The 17,478-nt window shown below is 39.3% G+C and overlaps 1 protein-coding gene across 1 annotated transcript; it reads right to left on the minus strand.

Annotated features, from left to right (window-relative positions):
* Positions 1-5,490: 5,490 nt before the first annotated feature.
* Positions 5,491-16,103, minus strand: luc7l3 (LUC7-like 3 pre-mRNA splicing factor). The gene is made up of 11 exons (XM_084744287.1): positions 15,854-16,103; positions 14,650-14,716; positions 14,516-14,555; positions 14,283-14,427; positions 14,081-14,155; positions 13,682-13,786; positions 13,257-13,418; positions 11,217-11,596; positions 9,773-9,957; positions 8,200-8,420; positions 5,491-6,155 (listed from the first exon to the last, which is right to left on the minus strand). The coding sequence occupies exons 1-10, from the start codon at positions 15,950-15,952 to the stop codon at positions 8,233-8,235; spliced, it is 1,446 nt and encodes a 481-aa protein (XP_084600413.1). The 5' UTR covers positions 15,953-16,103; the 3' UTR covers positions 5,491-6,155; positions 8,200-8,232.
* Between the last annotated feature and the right edge of the window lie 1,375 nt (positions 16,104-17,478).

A 17,478-nucleotide genomic window follows, 5' to 3' on the forward strand; every position in this document is an offset into this window, starting at 1 on the left:
ATAATCTATGTGCTGCTTTCCCTCTCGACCTTCACTCGAGATTGACTGTGCGTCTATGTGAAGAAAGAGTAAAAGTAGAGAAAGGGGGAGATGATCCATCTCCATTATCCTGTTTCACCCTGGTTATTTAGCATCGCATCAGGCTCTCTCCCTCCATCTCCCCCTCTTGTTTCCTGCTCCATCACTTTTTCATTTCCCCTGTCTTTTCAGCTCACTATCATCCTGTTGTTTCTTCCCTCTGTTTTTCCACTGGCTGCTGCTGTCACCCTGGGGAAATACTGCTTTTTCCTAATGACATGTACAGATTGTATGTTGCAGAAAGACTGGATTGTTAATGTTGTTTGAGCTCGACACTATTCTCCGGGTTCCTCCCTGCACACGTGTGTTAATGAATATGTAATAATAGACACAATACTGTATGTCTCAACTGAAATACTGTCTGCACTGCTGAGTGGATGTCCTTGAAAAATAGGTATATACTGCCTCCTGCTGTTCAGTAAAGCAAAGGAACATTTCTGCAGTATATTTACCCTGAAGCAAGATTCAGCAACACTAATTACAAAAAGGTTGACACATTGTGTGAAAAACCACAGAATGCAATGATTTATAAAAACTTCTTGAGCTATACTCAATTATATACAGCACAAAGACAAGACATTTAATGTACAAACACTCATTCTGAATTTGATGCTTGCAATATGTTCCAAAAAAAGTTGTGAGTGGGGCATGTTTACCACTGTTACATCACCTTTTCTTTTAACAACACTCAGTAAACGTCTGAGAACTGACAACACAAATTGCTGATGTTTTGAAAATGAAATTCTTTCTCACTCTTGCTCAATATAGAACTTGAAGTGCTCGACAGTCCGCAGACACATGCAAAATGTGTCTTGTGTCTTCCTGAAATAAGCAGGGACGTCTCTGAAAAGAATGTCATCTTGATGGCAGTTTATGTTGCTCCCAAACCTTTCAGCATTAATGGGGATGCTGCCCCAAGTCGCCATGGGCGCCAACACACCCCCGAACCATCACAGACGCTGGCTTTTGATGGTAGCGCTGGTGATGATCTGGATGGTCCTTCTCCTCTTTAGCCCAGAGGACACGACGTCCAAGATTTCTGAACACAATTTGAAACGTGGACTCTTAAGACCACTGTACACTTTTGTACTTTGCTTCAGTCAATCTCAAATGAGCTCAGAGCCACATGACGTGATGAATCTCAGACCATCCATCCATGCTTCTGAATGTTTTCAAAAAGGTGTTTTTGAGCATTCAGCAACTTTCAGTCTTCTGTTGCCACTGTCCCAAATTTTTTTAAACGTGTTGCAGGCATCAAATTCATAACAAGTATATATTTCCCAAAACACAATAAAGTTCATCAGTTTGAACATTAAATATCTTGTCTTTGTACTGTATTTAATTAAATACCAGTTGAAAAGTATTTGCAAATCATTGCACTCTTTTAGAACTTGGGTTGTACAATCCTCACACATCATGTCGAGCCCAGAACTAAATCCAGTTCATCATTCCAACCTGCCCCATGAATCCAGCTGCTAGCCATCCATATTTGCTGCTGCCTGGTGCCAGTCTGTCTCCAAACTAGGGCCTCCCCTCCATGGGTCATTGTTCCATATTCCAGCGTCTGTCCCAGAAGTTAACAAACCATCTGAAGGCCCACCTGCTACTTTGGTGCTCTGGGACTGGAAGGAAAGAGGGGACGCCTTTTTTTTTCCACAGCAAGTGAATCCGGAGGCCGACGACTCAGCATCACTGAGCAGTCAGACGAGAGGAGCAGAGAGGTCACAGCTGGGCCAGTCCACCTGCACAATCAAGCATGGTTATGTGCAATTATTGGATAATTTGCTTGTGGGGTACACAAACACCCAACGCTATTTATTTTTCAAACAATAATTGAACTCTACTGAGACCATGTAGACCTTGTATTTCCCAAGTGACAACGGGAGTAATGGTGCAAAACAAAAATGTGCCAAAGGACGAAAAGCAGACAGTTTTCATTTCAAGCCATTTCAGCACAGGAGGATGAGGCCAAACCATGCACAGCGATGATGTTTAACTGTGTTCATAACCACACGCTTAACCTGGGAAGCAGAACCGGACAAAAAAAACCAGTCAGAAATGAGGATGGTCGACCAAATTATTCATCTGGGGCCTGTCACAACGGCCATGACTGTAAACTGGTCACTTTATGACAGATGCATGGGTCTACCCTCTAATAGGAGGATACACCTTCAGGCTTTACTGTTATACCATTAAAGGAGCAATATGTAGGAACTGCACGTGCAAAAATTAGTACACAGCCCAAACAGTGAATCAGACCCAAATTTTCTATACAGTCTATGGTTGAATCAAGTTAGCACAAGACATGAGGTAACTAATAAATACATCTGGTATAGTTGCATCCAGGTTGCACATGGCTGGAAATTGAAATCCATGGCTTCAACCCATTGTGGTAATTAACACACGGATTAAGAGTAATAATTAATACTGAATGTTGATGGGGGAATGAATCCATAATGAATCCAGACTTAATACTAATTCATATATGACCCAGTCTGTTCATCAGATTTATTAGTAGCTGATGTGGTACACATTAATGCATGAGTCATAGACTGATTCATTATGATTTGTGCATTAATTAAGCATTAATAAATGTATATTAGTGGACCAGTATTTTAAAGTGGTACAAGTCAATTTTGCCTCTGAAATTACTTTTCTTGGTAACTGACTACATTATTCTAGTGTTCTCTGCAATTTTGGCAATATTAAAAACATAACTGCTCCATTTCCTGATTTAGATTATTGATATGTTTCTTATGTTTGATTGATTAATAACCTGCAACATCATGTTGGCTACTAATAACAGTTCATAAGTATTTCAGCTGTTTATTTTATTTTTTTTCCTGTCTTGGCTTTATTTCAGACACTGTGGTCAATCTGCAGGATGTGGGTTGTAAATCCTGGTTGTACACTAACTTGGTTGCCCAGGACAGTAGCGATTAATTACACTCAAATGATGAACTCGAACAAAGTCCTGCCACTTTCTCCACAGGCACCTGGTTAGGAAAAGGTCAGCTGAGAGGAAAAACACCAGGCCTGGTATGTGGGCAGTGTCAGGGCCATATTCTGTGTGGGAGGGAATGAGGGGAAATAACTGATCATGGGAGACTGAGAGCTACACATGATGTCAAGTGTACCTAAAGACAATCCTGTACCACAGGATGTTTGGTAATTAGTGTTGTAGTGACAGTGACATTAGGTTTAGACATCGCAAAAATTAGCTACAACCTAATGGTCCTAATGAACCAGTAATAAGATAATATTATTGCCTGTTTCTCTTGTGACACTGACGTCTTTAACACTACTGTTTTTAGATCTTAATTATGACAACTTCACAAATAATACTTAATGGGATTTATTTTGAAGCTTAAGCAAAATTCAGTGGTATTCTTTGACCGTTCCAGCACACTTAAGTCTCAGTGTCAGGTGTAAATGAGCTAGAAGCTTTTGCCACTGCTTATTTAATGAAAATGTTCAATTATGTCCTACAAGGCCGGTGGCTTTCAGCCAGGATACACTTCACCCTCTGCATCCATGTCAGGCTTGCTAGGTTGGCAGTAACCTGACGCTTGTGCAGTGTTCTCACTCAATTACAAGAGGAGAGGAGTAAGAAGCTGGCTGGAGGAGTACATTTTAATTGTAATGTACACTTGTGGATATCTACTAAGGCTCAAACTAACAATTATTTTCATTGTTGAGTAATCTGTTTATTATCTGATTTTCAGGATTAGTCCATAAAATGTCCAAAAAATGAGTCATCACAATTTCCCAGATTCCAAAGCTGCGTCTTCAAATTCGTTCATTTGTCCAAGTAAAACTCCAAAATGCAAAGGCTCTTCATTTGCTACCATGAATGATAAGAAGTATCATAATACTATAGTTGACAACAAAGTTTCATACAAGTTCAGCACGGTGAAGAAATTATAGAAGTGTGGCTTTTGCAATCAGTTGTATGGTTGTTTGAATGTTTGCATCACATTCTGTCTGCGGCTTACATTTTCCTCTTGATAAAATAAAAATCCTCACAATTAATGCACAAAAAAACTGGATAGATGCTTCAACAATTGAGTAACAAAAACCCAAACAAGACAGATAGTGTATTCATGAAATATAATGATGTGATGATGTTTCTAACACTAACAATTAAAATGTGTTGAATTCTTCAGCTATATGAATGTGAATGCTAATCTCATATACTGCAAATTAACTGTTAAAGCATACGGCATATTTGGTCTGTAGTTGTTAAAGGTTTAGCCTAAATCACAATGACAAACAGAAAAAACAGTTGGTATTAAGAAGGTGGTTTACAGATTTATCGTGATTACCAAGTAAAGGTCTTTTGTCCAGTTTCCCAGCAAAACCAGCAAACCCAGCTCTTTGGAAAAGAACCGGGGGCTGTATTCATAAATATTCTAAGAAAACTCACAGAGAGCTCTGAACTTGGCCTAAAAACTTCTAGCAAGAAGTCCTAGCTTAGGAGTGATTAGGCGAACTGCCACAGGAGCAACTGCGACCCAGGAAAAAACTACTTTTTATTTTAGTGGGGATGTGTGGTTGACCCTGTTGCTAGGTACGGCTTATGCTTTTTAAGAATGTGATTGGTTGATCCAAAAACAGAAAAAACAAAATGCACTATCATGACAATGTGCATAGAACAGACAGTGAAATAGACAGACTCAATTAAGAGATTGTGTAATTATGAATACTACAAGAACATTTCTGTTGAATAAATTGTATGCCAAGGTAGAAAAGTAGTCCACAAAATGTTTCAAAACAGGTTTACTTGCACAAGGGTCTGTTTACATGCCAATAGCTGTATTTGTCTGTCACGCTGGTAATTTTTATGTATATTTAATATTAAGAGGGGAAGAAAGCCAGCTGTGTCCATTAATGAGCCTGCAGTGGACACCCAGTGGAAATAAAATGAACTGCATCACAATTTGAGACTGAAAGTGCTGAGATTTTTCAGCCTTGTATGGTTTTATTTTCCTTCCAACACTCTGTTACACAAAGTAATATATATGTGATGCATTGTGAATAATTTATCTTAACCAGGATCTACTCTTAACTTGAAGGGGAAAATTCTCAGAAAATATTGTAATTCTAAAAATATAACAGGGGCAACTCTTGTACTCAGAAGCTTTGAGAACACGGATCTTTTGCGTTGCTTGGTCAAACGATTCTGTTATACCCTTTATATGGAAGGCCAAAATGCAAGATGAATTTCAAATTTGTAAAGGCCCATAAAAGTCTGGCTGGAACTGAACTTGATCAAAAGAGTGCTATAGGTCTCGCTGTCTTTAGTACTTCCAAATTTCCCCATTCACAGAGCTTTTACTTAGACAAAACAGACATTTTTGCTCTGGTAAACAGTCCCAGTGGTGGAAAAAAAAGAAGAAAAAGAAGCAGCAATGACAAGTTTTTACTTTTTATTCATCAAGACAACATAGACATTAAAAGCAGAGCAAAATTAAACAAATCTTCAGTCTTCAAAATTTTTTGATCAAAATTAAATCAGTATATTTTACAGTAAGGGGACACGAGCAATCAATGTGAGCTCTAAGTGGAGGAGAAAAGAGACACGTCCTGTCATGGGACTAACATTGTACATACGCGTTCAACTGACTGTTTTTTGTTTTTTTTAAAAAGTCAGGAAGTGAAGTGGGACCTGACAAACCAAAACAAACCACAAGCACGGTTTTTATTTCATTTTCACTAAAATGCCAAGAAACAAGGAGGATGTGTGAAGATTTTCAAAATAAGAACACAAAAACCCAGAATGAAACTCTCCTCTAAGTTTGGTATTTAAAATGATGCCTGGCTGACATCTAGACCAAGAAGTATATCAGATGAACCACAACTACCCTCATCCAGCCAAAAGATAGACCGGTAATGGAACATGAAGATCAATGATATTTTTTTTTCCTCTCTCCTCATTTACACATGTATGTTCATGTTTTTAAATAAGCCACTACACATTTGTGGTTCACCTTGTTTTTAAGCAGCGTAGTGTCAGGTTCAGGTTAAGGATGGGTGCGCTCTTCCACGTCTTCCTCCACCAGATATCCCAGCTTCCCCTGTTGAGCAAAAATGTTCACAAAATGTAATGTTAGCAAAGGTCCCACAACAAGTGCTTGTAGCAACAACTGCTGCTACTGGAGCAACAATATCTTCTACAGAAAAACTACTTGTCAAATATATCCCTCAATTTAGCCACAGAGGAAAATGTAGATCATGAACAAGAGACACTGTTGATAATGCACAAAATACTATCCATATACTAGCATGATAGTGGAATTTAGCCTGATTTTTTGTAAATATTTTTAGTTTATTTTTAACTGGATTGCTTTGTTCACAAGTTTGCACTTAAGATCAATCTAAAAACAAAAAGGTCCACAAAGTTTTGTCACTACCTTTGACTAATCTTTTAAAAATGGTATCAAACCTGGTTGACATTCCTCATGCCAAAGCAAAACTGACAGCATCCTGCCAACTGAACAAGGGTGACATTTAAGGACCAGTGTGTAGGATTAAGTGGCACCTAACAGCGAGTTTGCAGATTGCAAACATGTCACCTCACCTTGCCCTTCCTAGCATCTAGAAGAGCCTACAGTGTCCACAAAACTCTATTTTTATTTTCAGGTGATTATAAACTATATGAAAAGATACATTAACATTTCTACTAGGGCTGCACAAATAATTGCAGTTATTAAAATCACACTATAGCAAGGCCAATATCCAAGTCAAAACTGTAATGCAAAAATGATCATTCTCGCTAACCATTTCGTACACTGGATTTTCAGTCTAATAATCGCAATAAGACTTTTTAAAACTACATTCTGTGGCCCTAATGTCTATCACATTCTGCTAATGCATCCCTGTAAATCTTACACACTGGCCCGTTAAAAATATCCTATCAAAACTACATGGAAATAAACACAACTTTAGCTGTTGGCATAGGTATATCAAACAGGCCACTTGTGCATCTCTGTATTGTCATTATTTTAAAATTTGTGTCTCTAAAATACATTTTTATTATTAAAATACTTTTTCCAAACATATTTGAAACTTATGTAGAAAAAATAAATAGAAAAAAAACAAAGAAAGACAATAAAAATATACACAGTCAAGCTCTCAAGATCATGTTCTGGAGAAGTACAGAATTGTTTTTTTTTCTGACAGGCAACAGCATTCAGAAATGGATGTGGGTAGAGAAAGGAGTACCTGGGGTGAGTACCTGCACAGTTTGACAGTCAGAGAGTATCCATGATTTTTAATTTGCCCTTTTCTCATGTGGTCTCGCTCACAACACCAACGCTGTGTGAGGTATGGAAGTCAGCTGCAATTCATTCGATAAACCCTACCCTCCAGTTAGTTAGTTACTTAAGGCCCCCGGTGCTATAACACCCCCCAAACACACACTGCATGGCATTATCAGGCACAGTAAGCTGGACAACAAATCCATGGCATTTGAGTCATGATTAAAAGAAATGGCTTGGCTTTTCACATACACCATTTGACGATAGCTCAAAGTAGGACTGTGTGTTTACATGTGAGCAGGAGAAATCCTCATGATAGATATGGAAACATGTAGACACACAGTGGCTGAATTTTCTCACTGTATGGAGTAGAATATCTCTGCAAATCAAATTACATTTACCTACTTCAAAGTAAAAGAAAAAACAAAAATAAATAAAAACAGGTGAATACAGGCAGGAAAATTTGATTGGACTGGTTAATATTTTTTCTGCCATTTTGTCCACAAAGACAAATATACATCTATAAGGATCAAAAACCGATACAAAACGAGGGGTACCTCCGGGCATGTTTGCTCAGGGCTACACTGGCCTTTCCCTCTTGGCTTTGTGTGAATGTTTTCTACCTTCTTCTCATTCATCGGGCCTAGTCCTTCATCTTCAGTGCATACTTATGATGCACTATTCGAAAACAGGATAAAGATATATGCATATAGTACATAAGACAAAATCATAGGCATTGAACTGAACGTAAACAGGGTGGGAGAGGTAGGGTGAGAGGGTGGGTAGGGGAGATGGGGGTTGTGGGAAGGGTGGAGGGTTTGGGTTGAGAGCCAGGGGGGATCGCGGAGGAGGACGCACTTACCTGAGCCTGATCTGAGGTCCTATCAGATCAGTTTTAATTGGACTGAGTGTCACCTTCAGAATGGAGGAGCTCTTGCTGGCCGTTAAGCAGTGGGGAGGAGACAGAGGCAGCCGCCTCCGTCTCCATTGGTTCCACTTCTGATGAAGCCTTGATCGAAGCCGCGTCGCTGTCCGAGTGCTTGTCTTTCTTAGAGCTGCTCCTCTCCTCTGTCGTCTTACGGTCTGGGCAAACAACATGCATGCACACGGTGGTCAAAAAGTAAGCATTTCTCTTTGGGGCACAACTGTATGGTAACACCATATATACGTGAATGTAAGGTAAAAATTCCCCTGCTGAAAGTGATTTTGACCCCTGTATTGTTACTGTGGTTCTATTTTATAGCATATATGTGGATTTTAAATATGTAAATGCCATCCTGTTTCATTTAGCCTTCAGACAATCTGCTGGTCAGATTCAATATCATCCACATCTTCCTCTACACTGGACTGATAATCTCCCTGCTTTACAGTCTTTTGCCCAAATTTTGTATGGCTTTCAGAAAGACACCACAGTGGTCACTAGAGGAATAAATGTGTGAACACAAATAGCAAAAACCTAAAAGAATGTAACTACTGTCAGAGGCACTGAAACTGGCATCACACCATGGGTTGCCCTATACGTCACCTTTACACTAGTATCTGGCCCAATAATGACAAAAAATTGTTTTGTAGATATTTGTGGGCACTTCAATAGTATTTCAGAGTTTGTCTGTTGATGACTCATCCTGCACTCTGGGGGCTTTACAGAATTCAGATGAAATGCTTTCTCACTTATGATGATGCCGGAGCATGAAGGAGAACATATTCATGCTCTTGATCGGACTACGGTATTTTCACTGTACAAAAGCACAGCTTTACAACTTTATTCACTAATTAGGGTGAATAGTTACTGTTAGGTAGCAACAGAACCGGGCTCAGCAGGCTCCCAGTGAACACAGCCAGTCACCAGGACAAACACAGCCTCCGACTCTAACAGGGAATATACTATTGAGGTGGTTTACGGAGTTTCCTGATGGGAAGATAGCTTTGTTTTTTTACTAAAGTAAGTTAGCTAACTGCAAATTGCCGTTAGCTCAGTTAGTCATTACTCAGCCCTGCGGTGCCAGGAGCAAAACCTGGAGAGAAACCCATCTCGGTACTGTGTCTATTCCCTGTCGTCAAACTGGCCTTTGGTCCTGATCTGGCCCTGTTCACTAGGAGCACTCCGTTCAGGACGAATCAGCTAATAGGAACGCTGTCCTTCTTAGATCCATGGACCACTTCAGCTACAGGGCAGGGGCCTAACGTACAGCACTATTGGCTACTGAAAATGCCAATCAACATCTGCAGCAAGTCTCTCCCTAACTAACTGCCTGTTTTACAAGAAAACACATCACCAACAAGCACTCTGTTCACCATTTCATGGGAACTTTACGACTTTTCAAGGACCTGAAGCCACCGTGTTTTTGTATAATAGCATCTGCACACACAACATCTAATGGGTAATAGAGTAACTTGACATGTATTACAAATGAAAGTCATGTTGAAGTCCTCACCTTTGTCTTTTGATGACCGCTCTCTGTCCCTGTCCCGGTCCCTTTCCCTGTCCTTGCTGCGGCTGCGATGGCGGTGAGATTTGCGCTCTGAGCTGCGCGACCTCCTCCTGTCACGACTGCGGGAGCGACGCTTTCTGTCAGAGCGGTCACGGCTGCGCCTCCTATCCCTGTCTCTGTCCCGGCTCCTGTAAATGGGGGGAGGATAATAAATCATTTAGGCAACAAGTGAAAGATGTATGTAAAAAAAAAATAATCTGTCCATTTAGTCATGCCTCAGTGGCACAAAAATTGATTTCTAGTCAGGAGGTGCACATATTTGTTTTTGTATAACCAGAGGAGAACCATCATTAATACATGGAAGAATGTTCCCTGGGCATCTATAGATGGGTGACTGAATTTCCAGGAATTGCTCCCTCACTTGTCACTACTGGAAACCTGGAAACCTAGTATTTAACATGTCAAATAAAATGAGAAAATGTTCTGTTTGGGCAGTCAAGTGAAATTTTGATAGCATTTGTCATTTTAATTAATACTGTCAGCAGCAAGCAAGATTTACCCAGTAATTTCAGTGTTTCTGGTATGAGCATCCAGGTTCCAAAATGAACACACCCCAACGCACAAAGGCAGTGAAGAATAGGGGTTTGTCTTAAGAAAGGGGTCACTGACCAACTGAACAGGTTCATAATGACAACATACTGACAAGCTTTACTTTCGGTGTTTTTTTTTGTTTTTGTTTTTTTTGCTTTTAGAGCAGCTGGAGCTGGGGCAGTAAACAAAATGAAAGAAACACAGCTACACGTCTCCATTTCAAAATCCGATACTTTTCCAGACTTGTCAGTGGATTTTTTGGACCATATTTCATATTTAGCTTTCCATTCCCATTTGGAATCCCTCACCAAAAGGGCTTTTGTGCGCACAAAGTTGGGACAACATTTTTGAATAAGAATCATTAAAACATGATTTGGGGCATCCAACATTAGTTTACACTTGGTTGATGACAAATAATACAAAAGCATTCTAACAAATTTTAAAATTATAGTTTGAGACTAAGGCATATCCTATTTTTTCCTCATATGACATCAGCCTGGTACTTTTACAACATCAGCTGTTACACTGTGTGTTTGCAATCCATCAGCTCTGCTGTAAAAGGCAATGTAAATAAAGAGAATTCATTCATGGGAAAAGTGTGCTCCAAGTGCCATTAAAAACTTATGAATGTTGTATTTTAGAAAACAGAACAGGGGAAATAGTCTGGAAACATTTTTCTATCCTTATCCAGAACTAAAATGACTAAAATTAAATTCCATACTTTTCTATACTGCGTAGGAACCCTGGATCTAAGAGTAATGTTTATTCTTGTGTTTAAATTGTGCCTCTATCAGTTATAGTGAAACACAACTGTTAGAATATAGTCATCAATGTGGTTCAAGATAGTCAGCCGTACCTGCTGCGTTTGCGTTCCCTCTCCCTGTCCTTGTCTCTGCTCCTGGACCTCCGGCGATCACGGGATCTGCTCCGTTTCCTGTCTGATGCTCGACTGGAGTGGCGGCTGTTGGAGTGGCTTCGGCGCGCCCTCCTGTCCCTGTCCCTCTCCCTGTCCCTGTCTCTATCTCTGTCTCGTTCCCTGTCTCTCTCCCTCTCGCGCTCTCTCTCCCTTTCACGTTCCCTCTCCTTCTCACGTTCTTTCTCCCGCTCCTTCTCCTTCTCTTCCTCTTCTTTGCGCTTTTTCTCCCTTTCCTCCCTCTCACGCTCGCGGTCTTCTCTGTCCCTCCTGAGCACTGGGTTTTCACCTTGGGGGTCTTCTGATCGGCGACGCAGTTTCTCCTGAGAGGAAATGAGCAAATGCCCTCAAATTAATTATGGTAAGTTGATCTACCAGAGTCAACAAACACAGAGCAAGTGAAATAATCTACTATACACCATTCACTTTCGTAAAAAGCAAAAATTATGTAACATTAACTTCTCCTTAACAATTCTCTGTACAAAGTATCACAGATCATTTTGACATATTTGCAATTTAAGAATTTGCTTTTTTACCAAACTAAGAGAATAGGTATTTCTCTATGAGAACCACAAAAATAGTTGTTTGCATCCTTGTTGTGGTCAAGTAAACTAAAAAGAAAGACAGGACATTACATCACTATTAGGGCTGGAGCGATTTGTTGACCTAATCGACATCACTGATTGCGAAAATGTCAATTTGCATGATGTGCGTCGACATCGCAAGGAACTGCTGCACCTCGTCAGATTGTGGATTAACCCAGAGGACACACTGCAGCAAGCAAACCTTGCCATGATAATCTAAAGTGTGGGAGTATTTTAGACAGAGACACAACAGTATGACTCCCTATAAGCTCCACAAACTGGAAATGTCTGATCACAGCAGGACAATCTGCACTGTGCTAACAACTGAGGTGAAGCACTGAGCATCCAGTTAAGACAGCACTGTCTTTTTACTTTCATCAGCACCCAAGCACAACATATGAGGATTATCAAGGTGCAGAGACACTTTATTTATTTACTTCATCGCCCCCTTGTTAAGAGTGATGTCTGCACTGCTGCTGTTGACATAATACCACACACTGTTTAACACTGTTATTTGGCTGTTTCATACTTTGTTTACATTAACAGCCCTGTCTGAGTGAGAAAACTGCTACAACTAAAATTACTGACTGTTACAGTCCGATTCATTTATTTTCCTTTATTTACCCACACACATGCAAAAAACATTTGCCAGTGATCATCTTACCTACATATGACTCCAGTGATGGAAAAAAACCCCACGTCCTAACCAGTTTTAAGTCAAGCACTTCTTTTAAAAAATCTGATTTTCCAGTTCAGAGGGTTTATGCAGTGGTTAAATTAATGTGTCATAGCAGACCTTTTGGATTTGAGGTCAAATCTTTCTCTTAACAGGCAGCTGACAAATAAAGTCTATTAAATAGGGTTAGAATTACATTAAATGATGGCACCATTACAATTATTCTAGTGTGCCATATGTGTATATTTCTTAGGATTGTAACTGAATAAACTACTGAAATATTAATGAGTCCGTTTTTGATCAAATAATTAAAAAAATGTCTCTAGATTGATAAATAAATTAATCGTTGACCTGCTTGGACTTTTGCGCAAGTTCATCTAAGGTGGAAGCACACTAAAACTCAAGTTATCTACATCGTAAGACCTTTGATGAGGAAATAGAGGAATCAGAGAATAACATGCTGACTGATTTATCCAAATGTGCTCATTTGTTTGTTTGCAGTTGTTCTCCCAATAGCACGACTGACATGGCATCTCTCACAAGCTTCAATAAAACTGCCATCAGAGTCTGCAGCATAGATGTTCTATAGTGATCTTATGTCCCTTCCTTCTTTTTTAGTTTCCTTGGTTGTGGTGCAACATGGATCATATGGCTGACTGTGCACAACTCATGCATACTGCATACTGCATCTCATCTATTCTTTGTGTGAGATGATCCTGTTACCTTTAGCTCCTCTACAGTAGATTTGATCTTTGCGTAGCCCATGTGTTGCTTGCCCATTAAGTGATCGTCCACTCGAGACTGTGCATCACCCACGATGAGGAAGGCCCCGCACACCTCACACACCTCCATCTGTTTCTCCTGGGCCGCAAAGCTCTCGATGGTCTAGAAAAAAAAAGAACAAGTCAGACTTTATAAAGGAATGATATAACAAGCAATATATTTCTGATAAAGGATACCTCCGATTTAGAATTTAAATCAGCCTGGATATTGTTGGTTCTAATGAGGAATAGATTTTAGCTTTAGCGGAATCATTTTCACTCCAAGTTATTTGAATTTTTGTTGTAAAAGAATGAAACGTGTTTGTTAACGGATAACACTACATGAGCAGCACTTGTAGACGATTAAACTGGAGTTGGCTGACTCACCGAGGGGGTGGAGCTGAGCAGCTCCCTCTCCTCCTTCAGCTGCTCCACCAGCTTCATCATTCCCTGGGCCTCCTCCACGCGGCCCTCTGACCCCAGCTCCTCAATCTAACCAAAGCAAAACAGAGACAAGTTAAACATCAGCCATTTAAACACAATGCAACGTCATAACACAGACAAATAGATTTGTGAGGTGTCATTGGGAATGTTTACTGATGTCTTATAAAATACAAGACAACTGCAAGAATTTCTGAGTGTAAGGTAAGAGGTTTTTCCATGGTGGAAATTACAGGTGTGATACAATGTGCCCCTATTCCAGTATCTTCCAAAGGAGCAATTTTCCTATTCACTTCTCATTTTAAAACTCATCTATCAACTCATTTCGCAACAGTTTTTACAAACCTGTACTACCAGGTCTTCGATCTTCTCTGTTAGAACCTGAACCTTCTCCTCATTTTTTCCTGATGGACCAGGACCCTGCAGAAATAAATACATTTGTGTTACCAGAGGCCATGACATTTTCTTTCATATTCAAAATGTGCATGATGCTGTGATGAGCAGGGGTTACAGAACCAAACACTGTCTTAAAATCAAATTCACAAACCCCTGCATTCTGCTGAGCCTGGGAAAGTGCGAGCCGGGCATGCCCTCTACGAATCCGCCTTTCTACTTCTGCCAAGAGCGACTGCAGATAGCGCAGGAAGTCTCGCTCGTAGCCCTCCTTCATGAACCGAGAGCTCTTCTCATACCTGGACACAATGGGAACAAAATCCGTCATTTATTAGGTGGAACTGTCTAGGCACACACTAATGTTGATTAAAAACTATCTGAACTTACGTTATCCTAAGATTTTCATCATGAATTTTCTCACAAGGGCCTAGAAAAGAATTATAACAGTTATCATCAATTATAACAGATGCAACTGTCAGACACTGACATATTACAACATATTCATATTCATCTTGACTTACCCAAGTCCGAGCGGGTGTTTGTGAATAGCTCAGCTGGGCAGAAGCCACACAGGTAATATCTACAGACCTTAAAAGGAAAAGGGAGATTTTTAATATTGCAAACAGGATTCTTCTTGAAATATCTCTCCTAATGATAGTTACATTGGATCCTACTGCACTGTTTGCACTGGACTGTTTACCTGCCTCACCCAAATGCCTTATACACACATTATATAGGAGGCAACCTCATTTATCTTGTTCACTCTTCTTCATCCATCTCTCTGTTAATGTTTTTATTTATTTTATTATTGTTTTCTATTGCTGCTGGTCTCAGAGTAACCAAATAATTTGTTGTATGCCTATAATGATATGTTTAGTGTGTCAATACCCTGTGCACTAATTTAACTGTACACAATTGACCTACATGACAACAATGTATAGTACATTGAATTATTGCACAATTATTTATTTACACTTAGATATATTGCTGTCTGGTGCATATTAGTGTACATGATTCTTAGCATCGATTGTTTCCTATTTCTTCATTTTCTCATGAAACATAATTCCATATGTACATACTCATACATACTACTATTGGAAAACAAGGTACCAGTCTTTGTGCATACTTGTGTATACATTTCTGTTATAATACTGTTATACTATTTATTTACAGATTTTATTAGAACCTGCTTGTTTTTATATACAGACTTTCTATGTTAATTTGTGTTCTATTCTTGAACGGGAGTACCTGTAACAAGAGCAATTTCCCCCTGGGTACCAGTGAAGTATTTCTGATTCCGATTATGTTACTAACACTTGTGTTACGTTAATTTGGGCACAAATTAGCCTTGCGAATCAGACAAATTTGGCAATTTAGCTTTGTGTCTCAAGTTACCAGGTAACATTATATTAGTGGAAAAATTATAGCGCTAATAATTACACTGACTAGAAGCTAACGCTCGCAGCAGTGCAGGCAGCTAATCCACACTGTTGAGAGCCTTGCTAGTCAATGAATTAGCATTAGCATAAGCTAACTCTGGTGCTAATTTCACTACCACGCGTTTCTCACAACACCCAAAATGCCACTTTAACATGCCAATTCCGTGTGTTATCGGTAATATTTAGACCGGTAGACTAATATGGACCAGTAGCTTTATAAAGCTTACTTGTTTCAGACATTTTAGCTGGTTTGCTGAGGTTAACGTTAGCTAGAATGCTAACTTACGCTCTCGTCGTCCCACCGCACGTTGGACCGCTTCTCGTCAGGGGCCAAGTTTCTATCTCGGCCCATTAACTCATCGAGTAGCTGGGCTGCTGAAAGCATTTTGCCTAAAGTTGTGTAGCCTTGATTTAAAGTACTACGATATCTCCTCGGGAATCACTTTACACCATCTATTGCGCGCAAAGTACTTCTAATCAAAATGGCAGACGCAGTAACAACAACGCCCGTTTATGGTTCAACTACAACCCGTGAAGCAGCGGTGCCTTCAGCCTTCGAACCGGAAGTACAAGTATGAGCATCAGGTTCAACATAAGAAAAGTTCAAATTCTTTGCTCCAGATGAAGTCTGCAATTCTACCAGTTTCTCGAATAAGTCAGTTATAATTCATAAACACTCACGCAAATTAATTTCTTATTAGTACGACTGACACGATGCAAACTTATGTTTATTTATGTGTTGTTATTTTATTTTGAAATAATTATTTTTTCCCGGTGGTCACTCACATTACTGCAGTGAAAATTTCAGCAGCGTCCCAAAAACCATTTTACCTAAAAGCCACTATTATAAAAGAGACACCTGTAAAACTGTTGACAGGAGACCTCGAAGTGCAAACAAGGTCAATAATGACTCTTTCCGTTCTGGATTTTTGATCCATGGAGATTTTGTGTTTAGAACTTCGACCACTAAGAAAACAATTCAAATTAAATTATTTTAATTAATTTTTGGTTATGGCAATCTGCTCCCCGTATTTTGAAGGTAATCAACAGAAGTAGGCCATATGCTATCATGTCTAAATTGACGCTGGTTTGACGAATCTAATGTTTTGCAGTTCCTCACTGTGGCCACAAGAGGGCAGGGCAATTAGTCTGGTGCTACTTGAGCTCCATCTAGTGGTGCACTGAGGAATCTCATTATTTCGCAAACACATAAATAGAACAAAATTTTGAATGAAAATACTTAAACTCTGAGAACATGGAAATGTAATTAAAGATAAGTTTAGTCTTTCCTGTAATGTTTTTGCCTCCATTTGTTTCAGCCTGCTATGTAGTCTCGATCATGCTTGTAGCATGCACATGCATCATCCGTGATTAACGAACAAAAATTTTATGGCTTCAAATCACTGCCTTACTGTGAAGGAAGGAACAGTCAACAATTAAAAATATTCTTCTTATGATTAATATTCTTATTATCATAAATCTGATTCCTCCATTAACTGTTTGTAGCTAAAAGCATAGGCCTACGCTGCTGTATTTAAAGGCTGGTCATTATGGTGGTACTAATGTTCTGAGGTGGCATGACTGATTAGAATCTGAGTGTCTACTGCCCTCAAGTGGTCAAAATAAGGAAATGAATCACAAAATTTACATAATGGCAAAGAAACATAATTCTGATTATTACAAATAAAAACATTAATATTTATAACCATTAGCCCTTATAATAATTTAACATATTTTTGGTGAGGAAAAGAAACCAGACAGGATAACAGTGTGAAGGCAGACATGATAATAAATCATAACTTCCGGTTATAGCTTTCAAAATAAAATAGACAAAACTGAGCAACAAATAATAAGTCAAATTCATCTCTCATTTTTCACAATTATCTGCTTAATTGCGCTCTTGTAATTTCA

This window comes from Lutjanus erythropterus, chromosome 19 (genome assembly GCF_056507025.1).
Source record: "Lutjanus erythropterus isolate fLutEry1 chromosome 19, fLutEry1.hap2, whole genome shotgun sequence".
In the NCBI taxonomy this organism is placed as follows: domain Eukaryota; kingdom Metazoa; phylum Chordata; class Actinopteri; order Lutjaniformes; family Lutjanidae; genus Lutjanus; species Lutjanus erythropterus.

Bases quoted from the DNA above. Each gene is read 5' to 3' on its own strand.
- luc7l3 (XM_084744287.1), bottom strand. From the start codon at position 15,952: ATGCTTTCAGCAGCCCAGCTACTCGATGAGTTAATGGGCCGAGATAGA. The intron at 14,428-14,515 runs GTAAGTTCAGAT...CATTGTGTCCAG, and splicing joins GATGAAAATCTTAGGATAAC to GTATGAGAAGAGCTCTCGGT. The intron at 11,597-13,256 runs GTAACAGGATCA...ATTTCCTCTCAG, and splicing joins CTACTGTAGAGGAGCTAAAG to GAGAAACTGCGTCGCCGATC.